The 25573-nt window shown below is 39.3% G+C and overlaps 1 protein-coding gene across 1 annotated transcript in view; it reads left to right on the plus strand.

The window, feature by feature from the left end:
* Positions 1-1741: 1741 nt before the first annotated feature.
* SUSD4 (sushi domain containing 4) overlaps positions 1742-25573 on the plus strand; it is a 32233-nt gene continuing 8401 nt past the window's right edge. Inside the window, exons 1-4 of the mRNA XM_008919871.4 lie at positions 1742-1814; positions 3052-3264; positions 10576-10755; positions 14071-14259. Coding sequence (XP_008918119.1) covers positions 1742-1814; positions 3052-3264; positions 10576-10755; positions 14071-14259 — 655 coding nt within the window. The remainder of the gene's footprint in view (positions 1815-3051; positions 3265-10575; positions 10756-14070; positions 14260-25573) is intronic.

Raw genomic sequence — 25573 nt, forward strand, 5'->3', positions numbered from 1 at the left:
TAAAAAGAACTGAAATTCTCAGAGATGTTTGAACAATATTGTTCTTGAGTATTGTACCAGAAATTTCATACTTAAATTGGACAAGACTGTTGAACTTAGCTGTCAGCTAAGTAGCCGTTGCAACATTCAGCACACCTCTTGTGCGACAGAGGAGCAATCCTGGTGAAAATCAGAGCAGTTCCTGGCTTCTCTAGGTGGTAGTAGTTGCTCCTTCAGAACCCCTAGAGTGCTCTTGGTGCATGGGGAGATCCTCAGCACGGTGGCCAGTCTCACTGCACCTCCCACACACATCCTTGCCTCCTTCTCAGCCAAAACACAGTCTGAGGTGGCACAGCACTGAGTTCACTACTTTATGCCTGGATCATATGCACCTTCATAAAGAAGCTTCCCATACAAGTATCTCCCACTGACTAAGATTTGGGCCAAGTCTACTGTTGGTGTCTGTGGAGAAAAGATGGGGTTAGAGTTTTGTTTGCCATCTTACCATGAGAAGTTAGTGTATTGCATGTGTAATCTGCCTAACTGGCTATTCCCTGAGGCTTTTTCTTTCTTCCTTGCTTCAGGAACAAACCAAGGAAGCAGTGATCCTGTGCCGATTCCTTGTGTCATCTCTTATTCAGTAGCTGAATAACAACTGGCTACTGACTTTGTAGAAACTAGAGGGTACATAATTCAATTTCCCCCATTCGTGTTCCAGTTTCTACTTGGGAATTCCCCTTGGGGTTAGATTTGTCTGCTCACAAACTGCACTCAAGAACCTAAGAGACCAACTTAATGCAAAAGGATCCCTAGGAGGAATGAAAATCTTTGCTTGTGAAAGGTCATCAGAAAAGTGGCAATAGGGTCGTAAAATTAGCCTGCACCAGGGAAGAAAACATTCTTGCTTTCTATGTTGGGTTTTGTACTGACAGTTACAAAATCTCTAACTTTGCATGTTTGACTTAATGAAAACTGAGAAACAAGCTTGGCTCATTTATTTTACCAGGCAAATTGTGTGTGACCTCAGCTCATTTCTTTTTTCTGTTGTTGTGGAGGCAAAGTAGTAGGCAGTTGTGTACTTTTCCCTGATGCAGCTAGTAAGAAAGAACACGTATTTCAAGGTGTGTTATAATATTCCGTGCCTGACTGCAAATTCTGAGATTACTGAAGTAACAAAATTGATCTAAATGTCATGTTATCCCTTGGTTTAATGGAAAATAATTAAGATCATCGCTGACATTATTAAAGGATGTGGGTTTGCTGTCTGAAGCATAAGAAGCTTCTTTTTAATCTCCAGTAAAAATGGACAGCCCTTCTCTGTTAATATTTCCTGCAGTGTGTAATCCCATGAATGTAATGACTGTACTTCTCCTTGCTCATCATGTTAGCAAATGGTAGAGAGTCTCAGGCAATTTGCACTTGAGGACTTGAGCTGTGAAGCTCAGAGATGTGTTTGACTTGGTTACTGCACTGACCCTTCAGTTCTCATGATAAACTTTACTGGATGGAGGAGTAAAACCGCATAAGAGCAGATGCTCTGCTGCTCTTGTGCTGCTTCAGCAGAGAAGGAATGCTAGTAAAATCTCTTTAAGTGAAGAGCCATGGGCACTGGAGCACTGCAGAGGGTCAGAGGCTGGCTGTAGGTGATGACTCTCTCCAGCATACATGGCACGTAGGCATTCCTGGCCATCAGGTCACCTCCTGGAAATTGTAGTGTGGTTGGGGAGTTCAGCATAGAACCTGGGCACACATAAAATCAGCGATGTGTGGAGTCAGAAAGATGCAATCTGCTCTGGTGACCCCACAGTGTTCCCTGCCTCTGCGACCAGGAGCAGGTAATTGGACGTACAACGCAGTGGATTGGTGTGGGCCTCTTGTATTCTCCTCTAGCAGCTGTCAGCCAGGGCACTGAATGGAGACATTTTCTGTTCAAATGCAAGAGCCCTTTATCACCTTCAGTGCTCTCCATTTGGCTGCTACGGTGTCACAAGGAGCCCTTCGATGGAGGGAGTGATTTAGCCTTGGGAAACAGAGATTTATTTTAAAAAGTCCTTTACTGTAATATCTTCCTTCTCTCTGACTGTACCATGGAGGCACTCATCCTTATCATGCAGGAAGTAGCTGAGGCTCTCTGATACTATTCTTTTAAAATCAAAACATTAAAGCTACAGTGCAATGATTTTCACATTTTCCAGGCATCCCTCCTACTGGCATTAATTGCCCCCCTGCTGTTCCTGTTCCAAAGCTATTTGCTTTTTCAGTATGCAGCGCTTGTTCAGTGCTGCACTAAACCTTTGTTGCTTTGCAGTAAAAAAAGCTTCCATTTATGCAAATGGCATTGAAATGAGTTTGATAAAGTGATAAACAGTCACATTTAATGATTGCAACTGTTGGGGTTTAGTTCGTTATTTTACAGTTAATTTTGGGAAAGTAAAGGGCTTTACAAAATCCCTTCTGGTGTCAATGCAGTGATACAGCAGTTCCATGACTGTGTTTTAAAAGTGTAGTAGGGCCACCAAGCTGATGTGATGGGGGAGTCAGATACACCCTGTGGTAGATCTCCCTTCAATCTTCAAATCTCCTTGTACTTACCAGTTCATTTTGTATTTGAGTTACTGTATCTTTGGATGGCAGTTAGGTTTCATGCCCCTTTCTTTATTTCCTCTTCCTCTCTGCTTCTGACACATTATTATTCTTTCCACTGACTGTACCAGACCTCCAAAATCCCATAGTCCCCAAAAGTAATTACAGATACATTACTGAGCAATCCCACTGGGAGGTTGGGTCAAGTGCTTTATTTTTATCCAGGTCAGCTACCGAGGCGTGTTGACTTTGCTTCCTCAGTAGCTGCATGAAAAGACAGGAGTATTTCTGTCACCTGAGCATTTCATCTGTAGCTGGAGGTTAGTCCTCTCCTGGATCTGGAGTACCCAGTACCCAAGCAGGGTTACTAGTGGTCAGTAGTGGAAGATACAAGGTCCCCATGACAGATGGATAACACTAGGAAAAGCGCAGCTATGGCTGCATGAGGAGTAAATGAACACAGTTTGATTGTGTGTTTATCTGACATAGGGTTTGATGACCTACAAGCTTGTGCTGATCCTGGAGCTCCTGAACATGGATACAAGACACCCAGTGCAGGTGTTTTCTTTGAAAGTGTGGTGGTCCGGTTTCATTGCCAAGAAGGATACAGGCTTAACGGTACTTCCAAAAAACTTTGTGTGAGACACTTTAATGGCTCCCTGAGCTGGAAACCAAGTGATAAACCTGTGTGCCTACAAGAAGGTAAGTCAGTTTTCTTCAAGCAGATCTCACATGTCCATATACCATGTCTCTGTATCTCTGGACAAAACAGAAAAGGCTGGAGTCCATTTCACTGTGTCTTGTTGGATACATACTTTAGTTTCTCATCCATAATCCTCATTTGTTAGTTAAATTTGTGAGACGAGAGACTGTGTGTGTGCATGCACACGTGTTGAAAGGGACATAAATGTGAAAAAAAAAGATAATACGTGTCTCCTTTTAACAACTTACAAATTAATGCAGAGAAAAAAAACCAACCTCCACTGTAAGTAAACTGTTTATAACTATTTATTAAAGCTACCCACTTAACATTTCCTTCTTCAGTGTTTTACTAGAAAAATAAAATCCGGTTCCAATGCTACTGCTCCTGCTAATCAGGAATTTTAAACAATTGTGTTTTATAATGTGTGCATGAGTCAAGTAGAAAAATCAAATATGCATAGACAGCAGAAGTTTAAAGTCAGAGTAGAAGTTTACTCTGAGATAATTCAGACAATTATGGCATAAACCAATTGATTTTTATTGTATTCTATATTTGAAATTGCATTTGGTTTTAAATAATCAGGGCATTAAATTACTTTCTTCTTCTAAGACTTTGATAGAAGCAGGATTAATTTGAATTTCATAAGTGTAAATTTTGGCCAAGGTACAGGCAAGCAGCACAAATTATTTATTTCACCAAGTATATTGAAGATATAGCTTGTCCTTGTTGTTGATTTATTTTTGGTCAACAGAGCTATTAAAATCGACAGACACGAAAAGTGTTAGTTAAATCAAGTGTGTACATTTTAGTGTTGTGACTTCTCCACCAAAGTCATTAAGCATTGCCTCATTGTCTTCAAGGTTGAGCAAGATAAATTCTATTTCACCATTTAAAATCAGATAAATTTATGGACTTCATTCAAAAGTATTCAAAGACTTAAGTGGCTCATAAACACACTTACTGCACAGGATCATGCATCACTCAGCGTGTATAAAAACTGCAAGTACTTATTTATGGTAGTGGGTGAGTGAGTATGAGAAGCCTGTACCAGGACAGGGGTGTGCAAAGGGATGTGCCCCAGTAGGATCAAGCAAGGCTGGGAGGAGCACACTCAGGAGGTGCATGCGAAGGGAACAACCCGGAACAATGGCCTGTGTGCAAGTGGTGCATGAGATACTGCAGAGAGTAGCCAGAGGCAGTTGGTAACTAGTCCATGGGCTTTCAGGTAGCTGCCTGTTGGCAGGAGAGGTCTTGGTAAAATATGGTCATGTGTGAGGCCACAGGCTACAGGCCTGTGAGGGGCACAGTTGTGGGCTGTGCCGTGGTTCGCACTGAGAAGGCAGCTGATATCTGGAACATAAAGGCAAAGGGTGGCCAATAACACCTCATCATGTGGCCTCATGGGTCAGCTACAAAGAAACAACCTGATGCCTTTAAAATAACATATGTATGAAAATCATGCCCTCTCGTGTACAGACATTTTTCATAAATTACCTTGTCTTTCATCTCATGGTTATTTGAGAACAAATACATGTAGAGTGGCAGCAGCGTCTGTCTAAACTGGCTATTCAAACTACCAGAAAAAGCTTTAATGCTTGGAAAATCTGTTTTCTTAACCACTTCAGGTAGCTTCTAGGAGTTTTGATGTGCATCTTTGAAATGTTACCTGTATCATCCACTGCAGTTGTTAAAATAAAAATTAATGTGTTTTATTAAATATTCAATATTCAGTGGAAATCTGTGGAGCAAGTTTCTGATCACAATGCCATCAAAAGCAAAACTGTCACCAATGTCAGTGAGTTCAACACTTGAGCCAGGTGTTTTCAAAAAAGAAAGAAATTGGAAGATGAGAATGTGATGGATGATGTGACAGCAGTTGCTTAAGCGGCAATAATTACTTTCCAGCACAGAACACTTAAAAAGAATTGCTAACCAATGCTCTGATCAAGCAAAGTACTTAAGCTTAACTGTAATTATGGGATTAGTCTTGTTAAAATTCTGTGCTCAAAATTAGGCCTACGCAAAAATGCTTTCTATTATTTGGGCCAAAGAGTAGGACCGTGATTTAGGATTTAGTGAAGCAAGTGCTTAAGTACTTTCCTGATTAACATTGTAATAATACTCAGGTATTATTAAAACAATCCTAGGCTTTGGCAGTAGATAAAAAGAAATTAGATTGCAGAATTAGTTCTTCTATCCGGTGCACAGTAGAACCATTGATTCAGAAGAAATATTAACAAAGGCTCAGTGGCAGTCCATGAGACCCAAGCATTTGCTTAAGTGATTTTTAGAGTGATCCTTTTGCATACTGGGAGCAGAATCGTGAAAGAGGGCCATGGTAGAGAGGTGGACAGTGTAGGAACATGGCACATCTGGAGAACAGTTAAGAAAGAATAATAACAGAGTTTGTAATTCTCAGCTGTCTAATGACATACATAAAAGTCTACATTGCAGAAATTCTGTAATGATATATGGAAAGAAATTTGAAATTTCTGGCAACTCCTGGAGAAGGAAGAAGCTAATGTTGTACCATTCATCATTACCTATCACAAGGCGAAATAAACTTTATGCTGCGTTTACCCATTGACAGCGGGGGCTGACTGCTCTGTGTGCTGTGCTGTGCTCTACACGCCTCTCATCCTGGGATATATAAGTGTCAGATATTGCCAGCTGAGCTTGCACGCTAAAAACACTCAATACTTTGGAGTTCATTTATTCTCAGGAGTTTAGATTCAACTAAGGATGATTTTATGTCTGTATGTTACGTATGTTTAATTGTCGTTATGTGTTTACCAGAACAATCTCTAATCACAAATGGATGCTATTTGCCAAAGGAAGTAAAGCAACCTGTTCCTGAGAATGTAATTGATTTTAGAACTAATACGTTTGCCTGGAGCTCTTCACCCAATCAATTTGATTTTATAGGTCTGTCATTTCTCGTTAAGATGCAGGAGATTTTAAGTGTCAGTACGAGAATGAAGTTGCACGAATAGATGCCCAATAAATGCCCTGTCAAAAATCTGTGTGCTTTGAGTTACGTTCTCTTGTTGATCTACAACATGTTGTGATTGTAACTTCCATCAATTCTAATATGGTTATGCACATAAATACCAAACCTCTAAGGTGGGAATTTTGTATTTACTGTTTAAGAGCAGTATGTCATGTTGTTCACACTTTAATCTCATCTTCTCCCACTGTGATAATGTGGCTGCTGAGACTGTTGCCCTACTTGGAACAAATGTTAGCTCTTTCCTATGAGATTGAATCTAAATTTATAGTCTACATGGAGATGACAACCAAGCAAAGAGCTGTGCCCTTCTCTCCCTGTGCTTCTTCAGGCAGATACCTTTGAGATGTCCTCAGTGCCTCCTTCTCCCACTGACAGGGGAGATAAACCTGCGGTGAAAGTAGTGGACTAGTACATAGTTTGGCTACACCTTTCCTGTAGGACATTCATCCCTCATTTTTCTTTGCCTTTGTCCCTGGACCTGTGAGATGACTGAAATATTTTTATTTCCCCATCTCTTATCTGTCTTACCAGCTGTTTGCTGGTTCTTAAACCTGGTTATGAGCACTCTATGTTTGTAACCAGGCTGCAGAACAATAGCCACAGGTCTTAGGTAAAGTCTCTCTGCACTATTGTAATACAAGCAAAGACAGTAAAGGGAAAATGTTATTTAATATGCACTAAACTACTGTGTTTGCCATTCACAGAACTATCCTAATAAAACAGTACTATGGATTTAACACTAGTAAAAAAGCAAGAGACAATATTGATCTTAAATGTTTACTTTTAAGAGCAAAGGGTCCAGATGAGCTGTCCGTGCATTAAACCCATTCTTCATGATGTTGCTTTTATCTCTCCTCTCTATTTCTCTCTGTTCCAGCCTGTCAGTGATGTCACTAGATGTAGTCAAGGCTGATTTAGAGACCACTCCACAGTGAGATCCATAGGAGCAGTGGACCTCTGTGTTTGAATTGACATAAAGACTAGTAAACAAAACAGTACCAGAGCACAGACCAGGACACTGTTTTTCGATTGTGCACACTCTTACAGTGTTAGAAAAGTCCCTGATGTGGTTTTGGCCAACATCCAGTAGTACTCCCCTAGCAAATCCTTCAAGCACCTTCTGGATTAGTATGGAGCAGGGACAATTTTTGGATGGTAAGGGCTCACGTACAATAGACACAAGCCATCCCAAACCAACTGGTACCTGTGGATGATGTGGCTATTTCCATGGTGTCTAGGTCATCCCTTCCTTCTGAGTAGCTGTTGTGGCCCAAGTGCTCCTGGGAGGAGGTAGGGTGGTCCTCCTTCCCCACGGGCAGTTCTGAGAGATGATGCATGGTTTGCACATGAACGAACACACTATAACTGTAGTGATTAACAAATTTTACTCTTCAGACCAATATTCCTGTAATGGGGGACACACTTAGTTTGCTACAGGTTAGAGCTCCTATCGTACAAAAGCTGCATCTTCCTGAAAGTAAGGTCAAGATGAGCCCTTGCACCTGGCAGGGTGTTGAGCCTGCTGGCTGTACCCCAGCTCTTTCTGCCCCTGCAAGATAAGAAATGGGTTCTTTTGGCTGACCCATTTTAGTACGCACATGGTAGATATAAGCAGATCATGTAAAACTGCCAGAAAAGAGTGTAAGTCATAGCCTTTGCTGTTCAATGCTGGCTAAAGACCATGTATTTCCTTAAATGGTTTAGCAGCTTCCACGGATTTGCTGAAAAGTACTTAGAATAAAGTAGTTTATTTTCTAGGACAGGACATTTTAAAATTCAGTCACTTACTTTCAGCTTTTCCAAGCAGAATTGGTGCCAGCTAATCCAGTTGTTTGTGGAGAGGTAGCTACTGCAATTTATGCCTGACTAAGTGCTAAACAATATGAATTCAGCCAGTGGGAAAACATTTGCTTGCAAGGCATCAGGAATAAGAGCTGTAATACTGTGGTCCAATGGTCTGGCATTTAGCTGGGGCTTGTAATAAGCCTGTTATCAAAGCCAGACAGGATTTTGCAGGCAAAGGACAGTGCAGTGAGCAACTTATCGCTGTTCTTTGCCGACATCTAGACGATTGAAACGATTCGATCTGTACCTGTTACTTGGAATAATGGGGATGAAGTTGCTACGATAGATCATAGTTGTGGAATCAGTTTCCCCCACTTTGAAAGTGAAATCTTGTATTTTACTGCACCATGTGTACACATACCTCCTTTATTTGTATAGCAACAGAAAGCTGTTATGTCAAGAGAGTGAGCTGTTCATTGATGTTATCTTCTGGCATCTATCTCCGACCTCCTCCTGTATGGCTGCCAAGCAGGTTCTCCATCTATCTCATCTCATCCTCAAGGGTGCCCAGGACAGCCTCTTCATGGCAGTATTTAAGGCTTAGTGTAAGGCATTTCCTGTGGGGCATCCTCTGCTGTCTCATCTGCTGATTAACTTGCTAGAGAGAGTGAGAGAAAAGTGTTTGGCCTTTGAAAGTGATGTCTGCACCCTTGTCAGTGTATTTTATAGCCTCCTGTTAGGGTACACGTCCTCCCAGACTTGGGCCTTTATAAATGAATAAATTCTAGGAAAACTTCTTGCTGCAGTTTCTCAGCTTGCCTGGCAGGCTGCCAGCCCTTCCCATTACCAGCAGCAGGAGGCACCTGCAGCAGCAGCCAAGAAGCTGAAAGTAAAAAGAGAAATGAAAGAATTTTTAACTAATAATATGTCCAGGCCCAATACTGAAAGTTAGCTAAGTACAATGTATTTTAGAAAACATCCCTGTGATGGGAGGACACAAAGGACAGTGTTTCCCAGTTTTAACTGGGAAAGTGATACTCTCCCACTTCATGTTAGTAAAATTTAGTGATGGAGTCTCAGAGTAATAGATCACCTGAGTTTGCCTAACTAAATATATACATTATGAAATACATTTGCTCTTCGTAGTTTGTGTGTGCTATGCTAAATGACAGTTTATCTTGTTTCTACTTGTGCTTCTACAGAAACAAACAAGCTGTCACTATAGCTTTACTTTGTGCATACTCACAATTAATTGCTAAATAAAAATTTAGATTTGCCTATTCCTCTTTAACAAGAATTACCCATGAAAGTGGCAGAAAGTTTCTCTTTTATGCAGATCTCAAGGGACTTCTGAAACTGTTTTTTCCCCTAATAAATATTGCATTCCTAAATTAAGATAATTGTCTCTCATGGTAGAAGTGTTGGGGGAAAACAACTTAACACAGGCTTACAATATATTTACTGTCTTCCTTTTATTTTAAATACTTCTCGAGTTTTGATGCCTGGAAACTTTTATCACTATCTCTGTCATGGATTGACTGCTGGCAGACAAACAGAAATTCTCTCACAATATTTAGTCTTTTCGTCTCTTCTGTTTAATCTCACTTTGCATTTTTAATGAGGATGAACTTTGAGTCCCCTGGTCTATTCCCTCATACCCTCTTGGCTTGTTTCTTAATTATTCAGTATTAGCAGAGGGATTTTTCCCCTACCTCACCCTTCCACTTTCCAAATCTTTCAGTGTCCTGGGTTTTATTCTGTATTTGGTGTCTTTAGCACTGGTATATACAGAGAGATATATGACTGTCTGATACATGTACCACAGACAGGAAATAGAGCCTGTGCCTGTATATCACTACAGGTTTGTAGTCCCTTGTTGAGAGTCTTCTACAGGCACTTGAGATCCTGCTCAGGACCTTAAAAATCGTGTCCTCTGAAGGCATATGAATGCAAGTACATAAAACTATCTGATTTAAAACATAATCCATGAGATTAATGTGAGGACATTCTCATAACGAACTCTGTGGAATGGAGCTGGATAAACCCTTGTAAATGTACCTGATTTTCATCTGTGTCTCTGCTAAAACAGCAGTCTTTCTGTGTTCCTTGTGCCATATCTGTATTTTATATTTTCTTTCATCCTGTCCTCAGTGCTGTCAAAGAGTCTGCCTTCACATGGGACCTTGGGATAGTCAGACACTGTGCTGAAATTTGCACTCATGATGAATGGAGGGCCAAAACTAACAACAGTCTTCCAAAAAGCACCTAATTTTGTTTGTTTAAAAAAGACTGGGGAAATGATCCATTATTATAGCACCTTGGCTTCTTCTGCAGTGCTATAGACTTTGTAAATTGTGGTTGACTAGGGAAAGGGCATTTTTACTGAAGTGCATGTGTTTTCGAAACAGTTTAAGCAGAGCAATTAAGTTAAATGCTAATTTTTGTTTAAGAGCTTGATTACTGAATAGTTAGCCATGTTTTTTTAATTAAGTTACTATTTCTTTTTTTTATGAAGTCACAGATTGCCTTGTTCCTCATGTTGAAGATGCAGAGATTCATAACAAGACATACAGGACTGGCGATAAGTTAATAATCAGCTGTCATGAAGGATTCCAGATCCGTTACCCTGACTTAGACAACATGGTTTCCATATGTCAAGACGATGGAACATGGGATAACCTACCTTTATGTCAAGGTTTAGTACTCCAGCACGTCCTGTTTTATAGCTCATGCATCTTGTGATAGTTTGCCAATATTTTTTTCCTACGGTTGTAAGAATGTCAGTGATCTGATAAGCTCCACAGTGCAGTATTTGAATAATGCTGCTGCTAAGATTTTTTTTGATTTCTCTTCCCTGTTGCTCACTGCAGGAAAGAAGATGCTGCTTTCTGAACATACCCATACTTAAAATACTACTTTAAATATTGCTTTTTGCTTGTGAGTCTAAAATCTGACACAGATACATTGCATTAAAAAGAAAAAAAAAATTAGGGTAATTAGTCAGAAGTTCAGCAAAAGATCTAATGGGCAACTGACATTTTTTCACTAATTAATTTGTGGAAAGATTTAAGCTTCTAACTGCAATTTGTCTTTCTTTGCCTTGTGCAGAGGGCAGGGGTAGAGGAGAGAGGCTGGAACCTGTTCTTCTGTCAGAGTTTTCAGCAGAGTTGTTGATTAGGTTCACAGTCCATTAAACCTGCAGGTATTGACTGAAAATTCAGGGTATGCACAGGAATGATTTTGGCCAGAAAAGCCATTAGCTATAGGACTAGTAGTATCAGCAGCATGGGATCCCAGCCCAGCTTAGACTGTGAGAAATGACTGGGGGTAAGCCAGCTTTAGTGAATGGAAATTCAATAACCCTAGACTCCTTTTACCTTCACATTTCTAATACACACGTGTTAGCACCACTGACTTGGTTTTAACCAGTTCACATCTTGATAACAAGCTTGGCCCACTGAACAGCATCGAGAGATTTTAACTGTCTCTGCTGAGCAGAAAACTGGGTTAATCCTAACTCTCCTCAAACCCATATGTCAGCTCCTAAAGCTAACAGTTCTCTGTAGGCACTTAATTACACTGTCCCATCAATTTGCAGAGCGAGAGCAGGCAGTCAGGGGAACTGGGACACTTCTCAGGAGTGACAGCACATCAGACTGTCCCCCAAGGTCCTGTCTTAGACTATGGCAGAAATTTAGGCATATTACCAGAATAGCTCAGTGTTTCAGATGCACACATTGAATAGTGCTGACATCAAAGGAGAATTTTCATGAAACTGTAGAAAAGTGGACACTGGTTTTGGGGTATCTTGTCAGCAGTGGAATCATGTGTGGCAGTATGAAGTGTACAGCCCATGTTTGAGAGTGGGTGCACCTCGCATCTAATTAAAGTAGATTAAGACTCTTAGGGGTAGATGGGATGAATACTCAAAAGATTAATTTGCAGGTACTGTATTTGCCAAAGGTCCATGTGGACAGTTTGGGACAGACAGTATTAATTGTGTAAGCAGAAGATCCCCAAGTACCCCTTGGCTTGTTACTTTCTTCTTGTATTTATACCTTGAAACCCAATCAACTGCTCCTACTCAATATGATATTAACTGCTTTTCAGAATAAAAGCACTGCTAATAAAAGTTGAGAAATCAATTGCACAAGACCCAAGTGCTGTGATTACCAGACAGGCAGAGAATAGGTAGTTCAAGTATCTGAAATATTTTGCCAAATTCTTGCTGCAAAATTGTCCCCAGAATTTTTTTTTTGCTACGTCAAGCACTAATAAGATCAAAGCCACTTGTCTACTTGCACTAGGTAGCCTGTCAATTACATTTCTATGGCCCTTTGATTACAACAGGCAGGGGAGTCTTATGACACTAAGATGCCTTTTTTTTCTGCCTGAGCAGTGATAAAGGATTACAGACCGTATAAGAATCCAACCTCTATTTTTGCAATGAGATAATAAAATTAATTACTGATCTGGAATGATGTGAATTACTTGGCAAAAAAGAAGCCAAAATCAAGTTTTCAAGCAGCTTGAGTTGTTTGGAGACCTAGGAATTTTCACAAATGCTTGGCTGTCATACAAATTCAAGTAAATCTCTGCCCTGCATTACAAGGAACATAATGAGCATTAAAATTCTGAGCCAGCAGGACAAAATTTTCCCTGATACAGTTCAGAGGAGAATAAGCTTGGTCTTGCTCAGGCAGTCTGTGCTCTTTCTGTCCCAGTGGAGGCTCCTTATGTCATCCTGCTCAGTGGACTGCTCAGATTGCAGGAATTAGTGTGTTATGTGTGGGGCATACCTGATCAGGGTATGAGCAGCAGCCCGTAGATAGGACACTTGAAGCTTTATTTGAGTAGTGACATAACCAACCAGTAAAAAAGCAATCAAAACCTTTGCTCTGGTAGTACAGCATGCTGCAAAAAGCTTTCAAGCTTTTTGCCTTGTTTTCTTTTGGTTTCTTCTCTCTCCCTCAAACTGCTTGAAATGCTGTTAAGACTTTCTCAGTTCTCAGACTGATTTTATTTCCCCCCTCAGGCTTAAAATTAAGGGTGTCCTATGAACATCCTTCACAAATTCCTAGTAGTGGCAAGAGACCTATTTATGGGTTGCTGTAATGCAGCTTCCATTAGTCACGTAACTTTAAAATACTATTTTTCATTCCCTGATTACTAGTCATCTTTTCTCCACATTACTGCAAATTAAAAAATCAACAGTATTAAGTATTACCCAGAGGGTCATTTCTAAGGCCACTAGAAAGACGTGCCATCTATTAAATTCACTGCTCTCTCTTGCCCCAAATATGGCTGGTGATCATTTAACCATCACTGCTCAGTACCATCCATGATACAAATCCCTCAGAAGTAATGCCAGAAGTAGAACTAGAATGTAGTCTCTGATTCTGACTACGTTTACCATTTCTGGTGATAACAGGTACCTTAATTTTTTGATAACCTTATCTGAGACCTTGTTCAGTGTTTATCATGGGACTGCTCCTAGGAAGTCATATTCCTTTAGACTTTCTCAAACTGGAATTTCAAAATCATTAATTCTGCTTGCAAATCTTTTACAGTCATGTGCACTTTGTCACAGGAGCAGTTTTAATATTTAAAATAGTTTACATGTCTGTCACTCTTAAGAGGAGGAATAAAACTCATGGTTTATATAAATGACAATCTTTCTTTATTAAAGATCCTACCTCAGAAAGAAATTGCCATCTGCAAAACTGGTGAATGTTTGTTAAACAAAATACTGTCAGCTTCAGTAAACCTTTCCTGGATTTTCCTGGAAGTGAATCCCACGCTGGCAGAGTGTGTGGGCTAAACAATAAAAGGGTTTGAAACAGGATAATGAGGCATATATATCTGAGGGAGATCATGCAGACATGCCATTCAGAGTGGAGAAGATGAAAAATATCACACTCCTTGATTTAGAAATTGTAACTGAGATGTGTGAAGATGACTGAGATAAGCACTTCATAATAAAAGAAACCTCCCTCTTCTTAATTTGCAGGTTGCCTGAGGCCATTGGTTCTTCCTCATAGTTACATTAACATATCTGAGTTCGAGGCCTCCTTCCCTGTAGGAACAGTGGTGTATTACCAGTGCTTTCCTGGATATAAACTAGAAGGGACAGAGATCCTTGAGTGCATGTATAACCTTATCTGGTCAGATAGCCCACCTAGGTGCCTTGATGTGGAAGGTAAATGTCTTCTTGTTTGTTTATGTTTCAATTTTGCAAAACCTGCATGCTCTATATGATTTTAACTCAGGGCTCTAACCACAGTTCCACGATATGTGATGTTCCCACTGGCTGTGCAGAGCCTATCTGGTTTTCGTTGCACGCAACCTTTCCTGTGGTTCATGGCACCATCAGCTCTCAGTGTTCCCTAAGAAATGCTTGTTCTCTCAGAGTCCGAAGTGCAAGAGAGAAAGCTCCTAATGATGATTGCTTTGCCCTTAAAATGTAAATTCTTTGCTGCCTTTCTAATCAAAGTACTGAAGAAGTTAGGGAATTCACATTCATTGCTGTGCAGATGGTCAGAGTTCCTGTACATATGGATATATTTCCATGATAAACTGAAAAATACTCCATAGAAACTCTTAGTTTGGGCTGTGCCAACTGCAAACATTATTCAGTGCTACACGATGCTGCACACTTCAACATTTGTTGTCTCTCATAGTAGTTAACGTTAAAGAAGGATTGGCAATTAAAATGACTGAGCTAATTTATTGATTAGGAACATAAAAACCATTCAGTGTGAAACAGAGGTAAATTGTACCAAGCCAAATGGAATAATCTGTGACTAAACCTGCAGCGCTGGAATGGAGGATATTGTAGTGCTTTTATATTTGCATCCCATACATTTAGAACAGAGATACCGAATCGATTGCTCTGTACATTGTCAAAACTGCGTGAACTCCCCTCCTCCATCTTCATACCACGTCTTGAATGAAACATCCTAGGGAGTCATCAGAATCCAAATACATCCTTTGCATTTCATTCCTGTTAAAGGACTACGTTTTTGTTCTATTTCAAGCCTGTAGGAGGCTATCTATATGTAGAATTTAGCTAAAAGCAATTATAGGATTTCATATGTGATGCTTATGTCACTGAACTAAATGCTAAGGATTCTGGAAGTGTAAAAATTTGCCAAAAGCTTCAACAAAGTGATACACTGCACAAAAATAATTAAATGATCCTTATTTTTAAGTTACAATCCAAGTTCCAAAATACAAAAATGCCTTTGCAATTTTGGAATGACAAAACAAGATGGGTTTTTCTATTTATTTAACACACCATAAAAGATTAATCCGCAATCAGCTCTATGTAAGACTTTTTTTGGAAGGCTTGTCTGTTGTTGTGTGTAGCGTGGAAAATACATTAAAAAATCAGAAGGGCCCTGTTAGGCTTAATCCAAACAATAAAAATGATTTGATAAAAATGGCAGTTCTTCAGTTAGGAAGGTAAGAGTATTAAAATACAGAAACTCAAGTGTTATGAAGCAGAAAAAGTTCTGTCTTACCCTCACTTAATACAGGTGAGCATTCCACCTCCTACCAAAATACCAAAGAAAACTCACGTCCTCACTGTTTATTGCTTGTATTATGAAGTCATGAGAGAATCTTTTTCTTGATAATTAAAAACATGAGATAAGAACTGCTGCCCTAACAAGTCTACATTTTAAATAACATGTCAAAAGTCGTCATCCCCACTCAACTGTGATGATCTGTGATTGAGGGATCGGTGTGTGCCAGACACTGGGCCAAGGCCATCTAGGATGCCTCCTGAGTTTTGCTTTTGGTTCAGCCTCCCTTTTAATCACTTTCTTATGGCTGTCTTTAAATGTCAAAACTTTCCATGGTGATTCCTTGTTGGCATCCCATCAGTGCGTGTGTTGAGTGAACCACAGGAGACCAAAGTCTAGAGCATAATACTTGCAAGAGCTGGTTCTGCTCAGCTTTGGTGCAGAATAGAAAGCAGCATCACTGAAAGGTCACCCCTGACAATTCCCTTTGTAAACTCTTCTGTAGGGCTGCTTCAGAAGGTATGTAGCGAATTTCAAAATTAAATCCAGATAGGGTAAATCAACTTGAGATGTTTTTTCAAGTGATTTATGAAAGGAGTGCTAGTCTCCAGGAATCTTGTTACAGTCCACTACTCTTAATTAGTGGACCAAACTCCTTCCCTGCATATTTTTTATTCTGCACCTTGCATTCCAATGTCAAGCTCATTTTTCAGCATTCCTTTTATGTGTGCAATGTAATCTCACCAAGCAGTATTTTTCACAGAGGAAATCTGCAAATAACAAATTAATTCCATTTATTTCTTTCCATGTTCAATTAAAAATGTATTGTAATGACATTTCCTGCTCAGTATTTTAATATGGTAATGATTAAAAGCAAATGACTGTTAGGAAGCTATTGCTAACCATTTTAGAACTTTTATTCTCCTATAAGCAATGCTGCTTACAGCTTTCTCATTCAGATATATGTTCTTCTTGAAGTCTCTACAGAAGGGATTTCTTAAATTTGTGTGTAGTAACAAAAAATACTACATGTCAGTCTTGTGAATTTTTCCCTCTTTGTTAGACCACATAAATTCTGAATGAAGGGTTTGTAGCTCCATTTGAATGAACGATTACACCAGGGACCACTCAGCTCCTATCATACAGTAGGCTCTCTAATGCTTTCCAGCCTTATCCTCGATATTGCCAAGCACGGATCTTCCACCAGCTCCGTGGTGAGAGAAGAAGGGAAGAAGATTTTTTTTTCTGATCAATAAAATCAGTGTTGCTTCAGTCACAGCAGTGCATAGACACTGTGTCACCCGGTGCTGAAGTGCAGCCAACAGTGCAGAGCTGTGCACTGGCTGCTCAGAAACAGCTGTTTGCATCCAACCAGGGCGGTGGTTATGGCTCAGGGAAATAAGGATGCCTTCGGCTCACATTGCCAAGTGTTTGCTGGTACCTTTAAATGCTTGTACCTTTGCCAAATTTAAAACATTTGGATCGTTTTTCGAGTGTCTGCCTCAAGCAGAGTCGTTTGGGAAACTTCAGCTGAAACGGTTCAGCTGTATCGGAGAATGATGGTAAAGGAAATGGTGCTGTTTTACCAGAGCAAGAAAATTTTGCAGGATAAGATGAAGCATCTTAACACTGAATTTTCTTCTTCTTTAACTTCCTTAATTTCCTCTCTTTCTAGTGGAATTCCATAATTATGCATAAACTTTTTAAACTTTCTTTCGTACTGAAACTCAGTAGATGCTTCCAAGAATTATAAAAATCAAAGGAAAATAGTTTTGGGTTTTTCTTTATTTATATGATTTTTAAATTACCAATTTGGGGCTAATCATCCATCTGGAGAAATTGATGTAAGTTAATTTTTGCCTTCTGTAAAATCTGATATGCAACACATGGGTGCAAAATTAATGGAATTGAAGAATACCACATGGGGTATAAACATGAATTGTAAAATAAATCAAATGGCTTACAAAAACATTGGAGGAGAGCAAACACTTAAAAACATACTTGCGTGGAACTTGGTCAAATGAAAAAAGGAAGTGTTTTTAATATGATACTTTAAAGTGCATAAAGGTATTACTTGGGATTTGGAGAAATTAAAAAACCAACAAAAAAACCCCCAAAAAACCCCAAAAACCCCCAAAACAACAACCCTTGGTTGTGAGTACTTTGGGAACATGATCTGCATTTGATTACACACTTTGCCATCTGGACTCTGTATTTTAATTTTTCATGTCCTTTGGAAGACTTCCAAGAAGATGTAAAGAATATTTCTTATAAAAAACTGGGTGGGAAGCAGGCAAAGAGAAGAAAGGTTGAAAGAATTTGATTATAATGCTAGAAAATAAAGAAGTTGTATGGATAGTGTCATTGGGAATTCCCTGCTTTGTATTTAAGAGTAAAAGGGAAAACAGGTTGATTCAATTTGCAAACAATGGACATGATCCTGTTATCTGGAATGTCTTGTTTCAGCATCATCCCAGCTGAGCAGATAAGCCAGTCCTGCAGGAAATCAAATATATTGCAATATCAAAACTTCTTTCTACATGCTGGGACCAACAGATTCTCTAGCTGAGGTTAAACTTGAAAGAATGTAAAATAGAAAATGTTTCAAATTTTTGTAGGTAGATTCAAAATTAAAATGAAACAAACCTGAGGAAGAGACAACAAAGGGGAGAACCAATGAATAGAAGAGAGGAAAAATAGAGAAGAAAACTGAAGGCATTGCAGAAGTCTAGAATATAAAATTTCTGGAAAATAAAATGCCCTCATTGTGAGGGGAGATGAAAAGATACAATGCAAAGCAACCACAAATTACAGAAAGGATCCTGAAAATTATAGAAACTATGGAAGAAAGATAGGAGAAGAAAGGTATTAAGAAGATTTCACAACGAAGCCAGAAAAAGGTCAAGGGAACCCAAAACCCCTCTACCTGGAGCACCAGGAAATTTCTGGAGAATAAAAGGGGGTTAGTCATGTGAAAATGAAAAAACAACAAAGTGTGCTACAAATAAAATAAATGTTCTGGAAAAACAGGTAAGAATACAGAACAATTAAAAATTTTACTTCTCATAAACTTGTGGACAGACATTCATAGAGAGGGGCTGATAATTCTGACTTAGAACCTAGAAAGTAAAGAGCATGAAAGAAGAGGGTGATATTGCCAATGAAATGCTGTAGCCCCTTAATAGTTCAAAACAAAGTAGCTGAAACTTTGTAACCAATTATACACAGGACAGTTTGAAGGAAAGCTTCAAAAATCTTCATTCTAACAGTTGCTAATGCCAAAAAGAGTGATTGACACCGAGCTATATGTTTGATAAACTAGGCCCCTAAATTCTTTTAAATTCTTGATGGAACATAAAGCTACACACTGAGGGAAAAAGATAGAAGTCATCCTGTAATCAGTTATGTTCAGGAGACAGAATAAAGTAAGCAATCCTAAGCTTGTGATATTGTACATTGGTACAAATGAATTTCTCTCTGTGTTTCTTTGTTGACATTGAGAAGGCTTTAGATAAAGTCTGACATGACAGACTGATGTGTATCCTCAGGGAAGATAATGTCGATGCAGCAGATCTCCAGCAGATAAAAGTCCTGTAAAGGGAGCAGAGGGCAGCAATACAAGTAAGTTATGAAACACTATGGTATTAAGAAATTAAGTGAGGTAGATACCAGGATTCTGTTTTATGTTTACACCTACTTAGCTTGAAAGGCAGGAGGAAGAATAAGTTAAATATTGCTCAATGCCAAAGAGGTCATCCATGTTAACTGAGTTAATGTTAACATGGGACATATTGATAGCCTTGTTTTTAATAGCTCTGACTACAGTGGTGTTTCAGAATGTATTCACTGCCTACAGCAATACTTGTTGCAGCTCAGGAACTACAACCAGCAGTAAATGCTCAAACAGCAGCAGACAACAATATTTTTAAGCACCTTTACCAGGGCAGGACCTTTATGTCAGTGACACCTTTAGCCTGATGCCCAAAGGATAAAACAGGCTGATAGTGTTGCACCCTGAGGGTGCTTAAGTTATAGAAAGCAAGTGTGATAAAGTTTAAGAAGACAGTTTTCTTTAGAAAAAAGTCATTCAGTAATTGTTCATGTTTCTGCACTGTAGACAGTTAATTCATTTGTCACCCAGGAGTGCAGAAATTATATGTATCCAACCACTCCTGTATGAGTATGGAAGTTGAGCACTTTAACTTGGAATATCTGGATTTTTGTGCTGTTGGAAAAGGCTGCACTTCATCTGTACACTTTTACTCACAGTTAAAGAGGTGTGGAAAAGAATTGAATTCAGAAGGAACACAGAGACAAGAAATAATAGACAGAGAAATCATGTTCTTCTGTGGACTTACTGCTTAGTAAATATCCAATCTCTTAACCCCAGCAGGTGTATTGCAAAGTGAAACACAAAGAAAACCAGACCACAATTTGAGACAGAATGGATACACAACAAAGTGGGCTTTTTGCAGCTCTTGTAATGAGGGATAGGGGCTTTAGAGAACAGTCTCCAAGCTGAAGACATTGTTTGAAGATAAATAGCTTTATATTTCTAAGTGACTGCTCCTTTTTTGCATTGCAGAAATCTTCTTTGATCTTGGCAGGGATTGAAATAGATGCCTTCTTCACTGTTCATAGTTTTTCAAGAAAGCAACAGAACAACATCTTGTAATCTATTTCTTTTATGTCTTCTGTTTGTGCTTGATGCACAGGACTGTCATAGTAAATCATTGTTTTACACCTGCTCTATCACCTCTTACCTTTCAGAAGCTCCTTAGCATTTCCAGAATCAGCCAGACATCCCAACTTCTTTATGGAACCATAATTTCTGCCCTGAAGTTCCACATTAGCTGCCAGATGTGTGTAGTGTTTTCTCCATGGTGCTTTAAATATGTGGCAGATTTTGTGGGGGAAAGCATACAAAATTTCTCCCTGAGGGCTGTTTTATAATATTGATCTTTAACTGTACCTGGTAAGACTCCTTGGAAAGGAAAAGAACACTACATTGTCTACCTTGAAATCAGGCATATCTGTGCTTTATGGACACGGTCATTAAATTTGGCAATCACAGAACATCTTCCACAAATGGAGGGAACTGTAGCTGTGGACTCTGAGCATTAGAAAGTCTACTCGCTGTGTAGGTTTGTTCTTTCCAGAGATAAAACCCACTATTTAAAGGGTGGCAGTTTCACCAATCAGTGTAGGCAGGCACTTGAGAACTAAACATAAATCAAATAAACTGATGCTTTTCCGTGTCTTCCTAATCTTGTAAGCTGGTTTATGAACTTACAGTGCTAAAACCACTGCTGGGAATGGGACCTTGTGCTTTTCCTTATTCTGGGTGGTACAGCTTGATTTCATCAGCTTTCAGCTAAGCCCTGGAATACAAGCTTGCCTATTGCAGCATTCCTTCTCTCCATCAAGCTTGAGGGATTCTTGCTTTATAAACAAAGAAAAAAAAGCTATTCAAAGAAGAGGGATTATAGTAACATAAAAGCACTGATATGTCCAGCTCACAGTGAGCACTTGCTTCTTTGGATATCCCTGACAGATGCCTTTATCTGTCTGGTTTTCTTAGCCAGCTTCCTGACAGCTCGCTCGCTCCCTCTCCTCCATCTCCATTCTACTTCTAAGCACTTTGACCTTTTCCAGACCTGAGGTTATCCTGTGATGTCTGTCAAACACTCAAGCCTTGACTTATTTTGGAGTTCTCTAATTTCTTCCTCCAAAATGTCTGTGTTGTCCCCAGCATCTACTTCTCGAAGTCCTTAAAAGACCATTACTGATCATTAAGTCAACCACTCATGAGAAAACAAAGAAACAAAACTAGAAGCAAGTGATGAAGAAAGCTAAAACGATCTACTATAAATGAGACCACAGTGCTCCAAGCACTCATAGGTTAATGATGAGTATAAATATTTCTGGAATTAAAATTATAGGCCTATTGCTAAAAGAAGTCCTAGCTCTCTAACTGCAAACTTGTCATCAATTTTTTGTAGTTTAAATGAAACTGGCACTGTTAACTTCTAATTTATAAGAAAAAGATGACTTGGGGTGTGTTTCATCCCATATCTCTTGTGAAATCCATTTGAAACTAAATACTTTCCCATTGATATCAATGTTTCACAGGTTACAGTGCTGGGAATGGCAGATTTATTGAGGATGAGTGTGAATTTGGTGTGATGCTCCAGTAGGAGCTCAGCTGACTGGAACTGCAAAATGTGCTCTGTAATTTGCAACTCCAGTAACAAGGAAGTTCTGTGTACAATAAGTGATTGCAAATCACCTTCTGTTTCCATTTAGGAATCAGCTAATGTTAAATTATTATTAAAATATGTTTGAAACTACTTTTATACTGTTTCATTTAGGCTCATACAGCTGGTTTCAATGACAGCAATTCTCAGCAAGGTGGTGTTTGTCAAAGCTAGACCAGAGAAGCAGTTTTTCATTAAAAACTTAATTATTCAATTCATTTCGCACTTCGTAGAAGGTGAGAAGTTCTCACTGTGTGCACATTGAAAGGCTGACCTCACTACTGTAGGTGGTACAGAATTACCCAGGAATGACTGTCGAGGGGAACATCAAGCAGCCTGGAAACCTGCAGTATGTTCCTGCCTGCTGGAACATCGAATTGCTGAATGGTCAAAAAGAAATTGCTTACATGTCAGGTGTCTTTTCAGAAGAAAATGTGTGAGTGGCATTGTGAAGGTTAAGTAATTGAGAAAGATTGAGATTGAAATGAATTTGGATAATATTGACTAAGAATACAATATTTTTAATAATTTTTGCTGTAGGCTTTCAAGAAATAAATTTGCTGACAACTTCAGAGTTCAAAGTAAGCATCTTCTATCTTCATTGCTTTAAGTCATGACTACTGTCAGGCTTAGTAGGAGTTACTTTATATGAGTGCTCACTTAGTTGTTTCCACTAAACTTTCTGTTCTGTCATTACTCTTGGTGCTATTGTTTTGCTATGGGAATGAATAATCAGAAAAGTTCCTCAAAGCATGTCTCCACTTTCAAAACACAAATTCAGTGGCCTCCAACTTTGTTCCAGTACAGCTATAAGATGCATGAAGTCTCCCTTCACAGTGCTGGCAGCATTTGTTATAAGAATGTATCGTTAGGATATTGTTAAGATGATGTTCATGATAAATGAAAAGATTACTCTAGTAATGCTTCCTGTTCTGCTTACTTTCCCAAAGAGTGCCATTAAAAATAAAGTCTCATTAAGCAGCTGTTCTAGAATGAGATGTTTTGACAGGGCTTATTTTAAAGCAGCTGGATTTACTACTTCCTTTTACAAAACTCTAAATTTCTTCTTCAAACTTTCACTTGGATATGAGCAGTTGAGTCCAATAGTTTTTCTTCCATCCTACTTATAATACTGGGCAATTTAATGGGAATTTTTTTCAATTTTAGAATTAAAATATTTTTCATTTTGTACATTTGTATAAATTGAAGTCTAAGTATAGAATAGAAAAAAATCTTTTTTTTTTAATATTCAAAGTGCAGAAGTAATTTTCTTTGCTTCCTCTTCTTCCTGTTGGCCATCCACTCCCCATTCCCCCATGCAGTTCCCTATTTGATATTGCTCTAGAAATACTAATTTTTCTCTACCAATTTTTGTATTGAGATCTTTTTGCCTAATAAATCAGTAAATTCTCTAAACAGTGCAGTGCCTTTGGGTTTAAAAATCCACAACTAACAGCTACTCTTTTTTTGAACACCACTGATTTAATTCCTTTTTTGTTTGTTGTTTTTTACAAACTCATAACTATTAGGAAACATTTTCTTTTGTGAAAGAGGCTGACACTTGTGTTCCACCAAGTGAACATAACAGAAAGGTGTTATATTCCCCTCCTTACAGACAGCCTTATAATGTGGTGTTATCTGTATGTGAGAGGACAAAGAGCTTGAAACTGGGGCTCTGTACTGTGCTGTGCAGGTGTGATTCATGTGCTGATAATACCTGTGGAAATGGCCAGGTCTGTCAGGTGAACTGGACAGGAATTCTTGAGGTATATGAGAGAGTGGCTTCTGGGTTGATTATTTTATTCTGAGGGTCTGAAGGGTGATGACACTGAAGTTACCTGGGAACCAAGTTTTATTAGTACGGTATTCATAAAAAAACAGGAAAAGAAAGAAACATAGTCTTCATCTTCTATGTTCCTGTAAAAAGAAAAAAAAAAAGAATTTTCAGATCCTACATATGCAAGCATGTGTTTGTAAGAAGGCAGGATATGGGAAAGGATCCTTCTGTATGCCCCAGAAGCCAGCCAGTAAAGCTTCAGGTGGGGACTAGGCCACCCTAGATGGGAAGGGTCAGACCTGCTGGGATATATACAGCTGTGGTCTCATGGAGTAAATGACAACTTGAATTAAACATTAGTTGGAATGCAGTAGCCAGATGACAGTGGCCAGATTTCTGGTGATAATTAGTGTCCAGATATGTACAAGAGCGACAAATGAGGGTCAGGAGAAGCTCTTGTTCTCTTCCAGTTTTGTGAGCAAACCAAACAGTGTCCCACTATCAGATTACTATCTGAGCAAGATATACCAGCATTTTCCCCACACACTGACAGGAACTGGCAGGGTTTTATCTGTGTCTTTCTCATCAGGAAGTTTCATCTTAATCTATTCTCACTCTTTGCATAATTAGCAGACATTCACGATGTGTTTGGAAGTACTGTTATTTTTTATTAGGTGCAAGTATCTCTAGTCCTGTCCATCTCTGTGTCAAACAGAACTAGCTGGCCTTGCACTAGGGTTTTCTGCTAACCCAGATAACCAAGCAACTACTGTTCTACATGAAAGGTGAACTAGTAGCTTGAGGAAAAAAACCATAGTACACAAAAAAATCAAAGGTGAAAAATAAGCTTTTTGCTTATTCCTACTCCTTTTGTTTATGAGTAAGTGACCTGTATTTCAAGACATTTTTGCTTTTATTTTTTGGCTCACATACAAAAGCTGGGCAAAACCTGAATAATTTACCACTCGTCTACTTTGACCAAAGATTAAACCCACTCGCCACTGAACTGATTGACTAGAAAAAATGGTTTTGAGCACTATGAATGTCTGTAACTCCACTGTGATCTCTCCCCCAGGGGCTTTTAAAAGTCATATGATGTCTTTATTCTGTGCCATCAATGTGCTAATGCCAAAAAATCTTCCCTCCCTCCTACGGTTTCAGTGTCAACATTTCAGAATTACTGCAGCATCTTTTGTGCAGAGTTTAAAAAGCTTCTTGACCATAGTGGGGAGGAAAAATTACTGGGTGAGCCCCATTTATTTCTCCAGTGCCTGGGTAGTAAGCACCCACAGCCTGTGCCTCCCTCACTGTACCCTCCGTCCAAGGGATGCGGCTCTTGCCCTGCGGAGACTGTGATGGAGGGGACATGCCAGGGGGCAGACCAGCCTCTGCCTTTGCTCCAAGCCAGTATGCCACACTGTTTGTAAAGCAAGGCTCAACTTCCCAGGTTTTAAGCTCTTCCTGAGGGTTCTAATCCATCATTAAAATCAGAGCAGAAAGCCCACAGAGGGTCTCAGAGGAGAGCCCTCAGCTCTAGCAGCTCCTAAGAGCAGGCAGGGAAGTCCACCAAATCAAATCAGGAATTCTTCCCTTCAACTTACTCGAGTAACAGGACTTTTGAGCATCTAGCAAGGGATCTGTTTGCTGTATAAACACAATTGTTCTTTCTTTTTGATGAATGATTCAACTTTTCAGCTGAGAATGCTGAGCTTGTTGTAAAAGTTCTTGTAAATCCCCTTACAGTCTGTGGCCAATTACTCTACAACGACAGTCTGGAGGCCTTGGATCACCTGCTGCAGAACCACCAGCAGACACAGTCTGAATTATATCCATCCCTCTGACAACATCCAGAGTTAAGGACACAGACATGTTATCTTTTAATGTTGGTCATCAGAAGATACTACTGGATCATCCGTGCTGGATGTTGTAATTAGTGCATTAAAGTCTCAAAAG

This window comes from Manacus vitellinus, unplaced genomic scaffold, assembly GCF_001715985.3.
Source record: "Manacus vitellinus isolate BGI_N305 unplaced genomic scaffold, ASM171598v3 scaffold_8_pilon, whole genome shotgun sequence".
Lineage (NCBI taxonomy): Eukaryota > Metazoa > Chordata > Aves > Passeriformes > Pipridae > Manacus > Manacus vitellinus.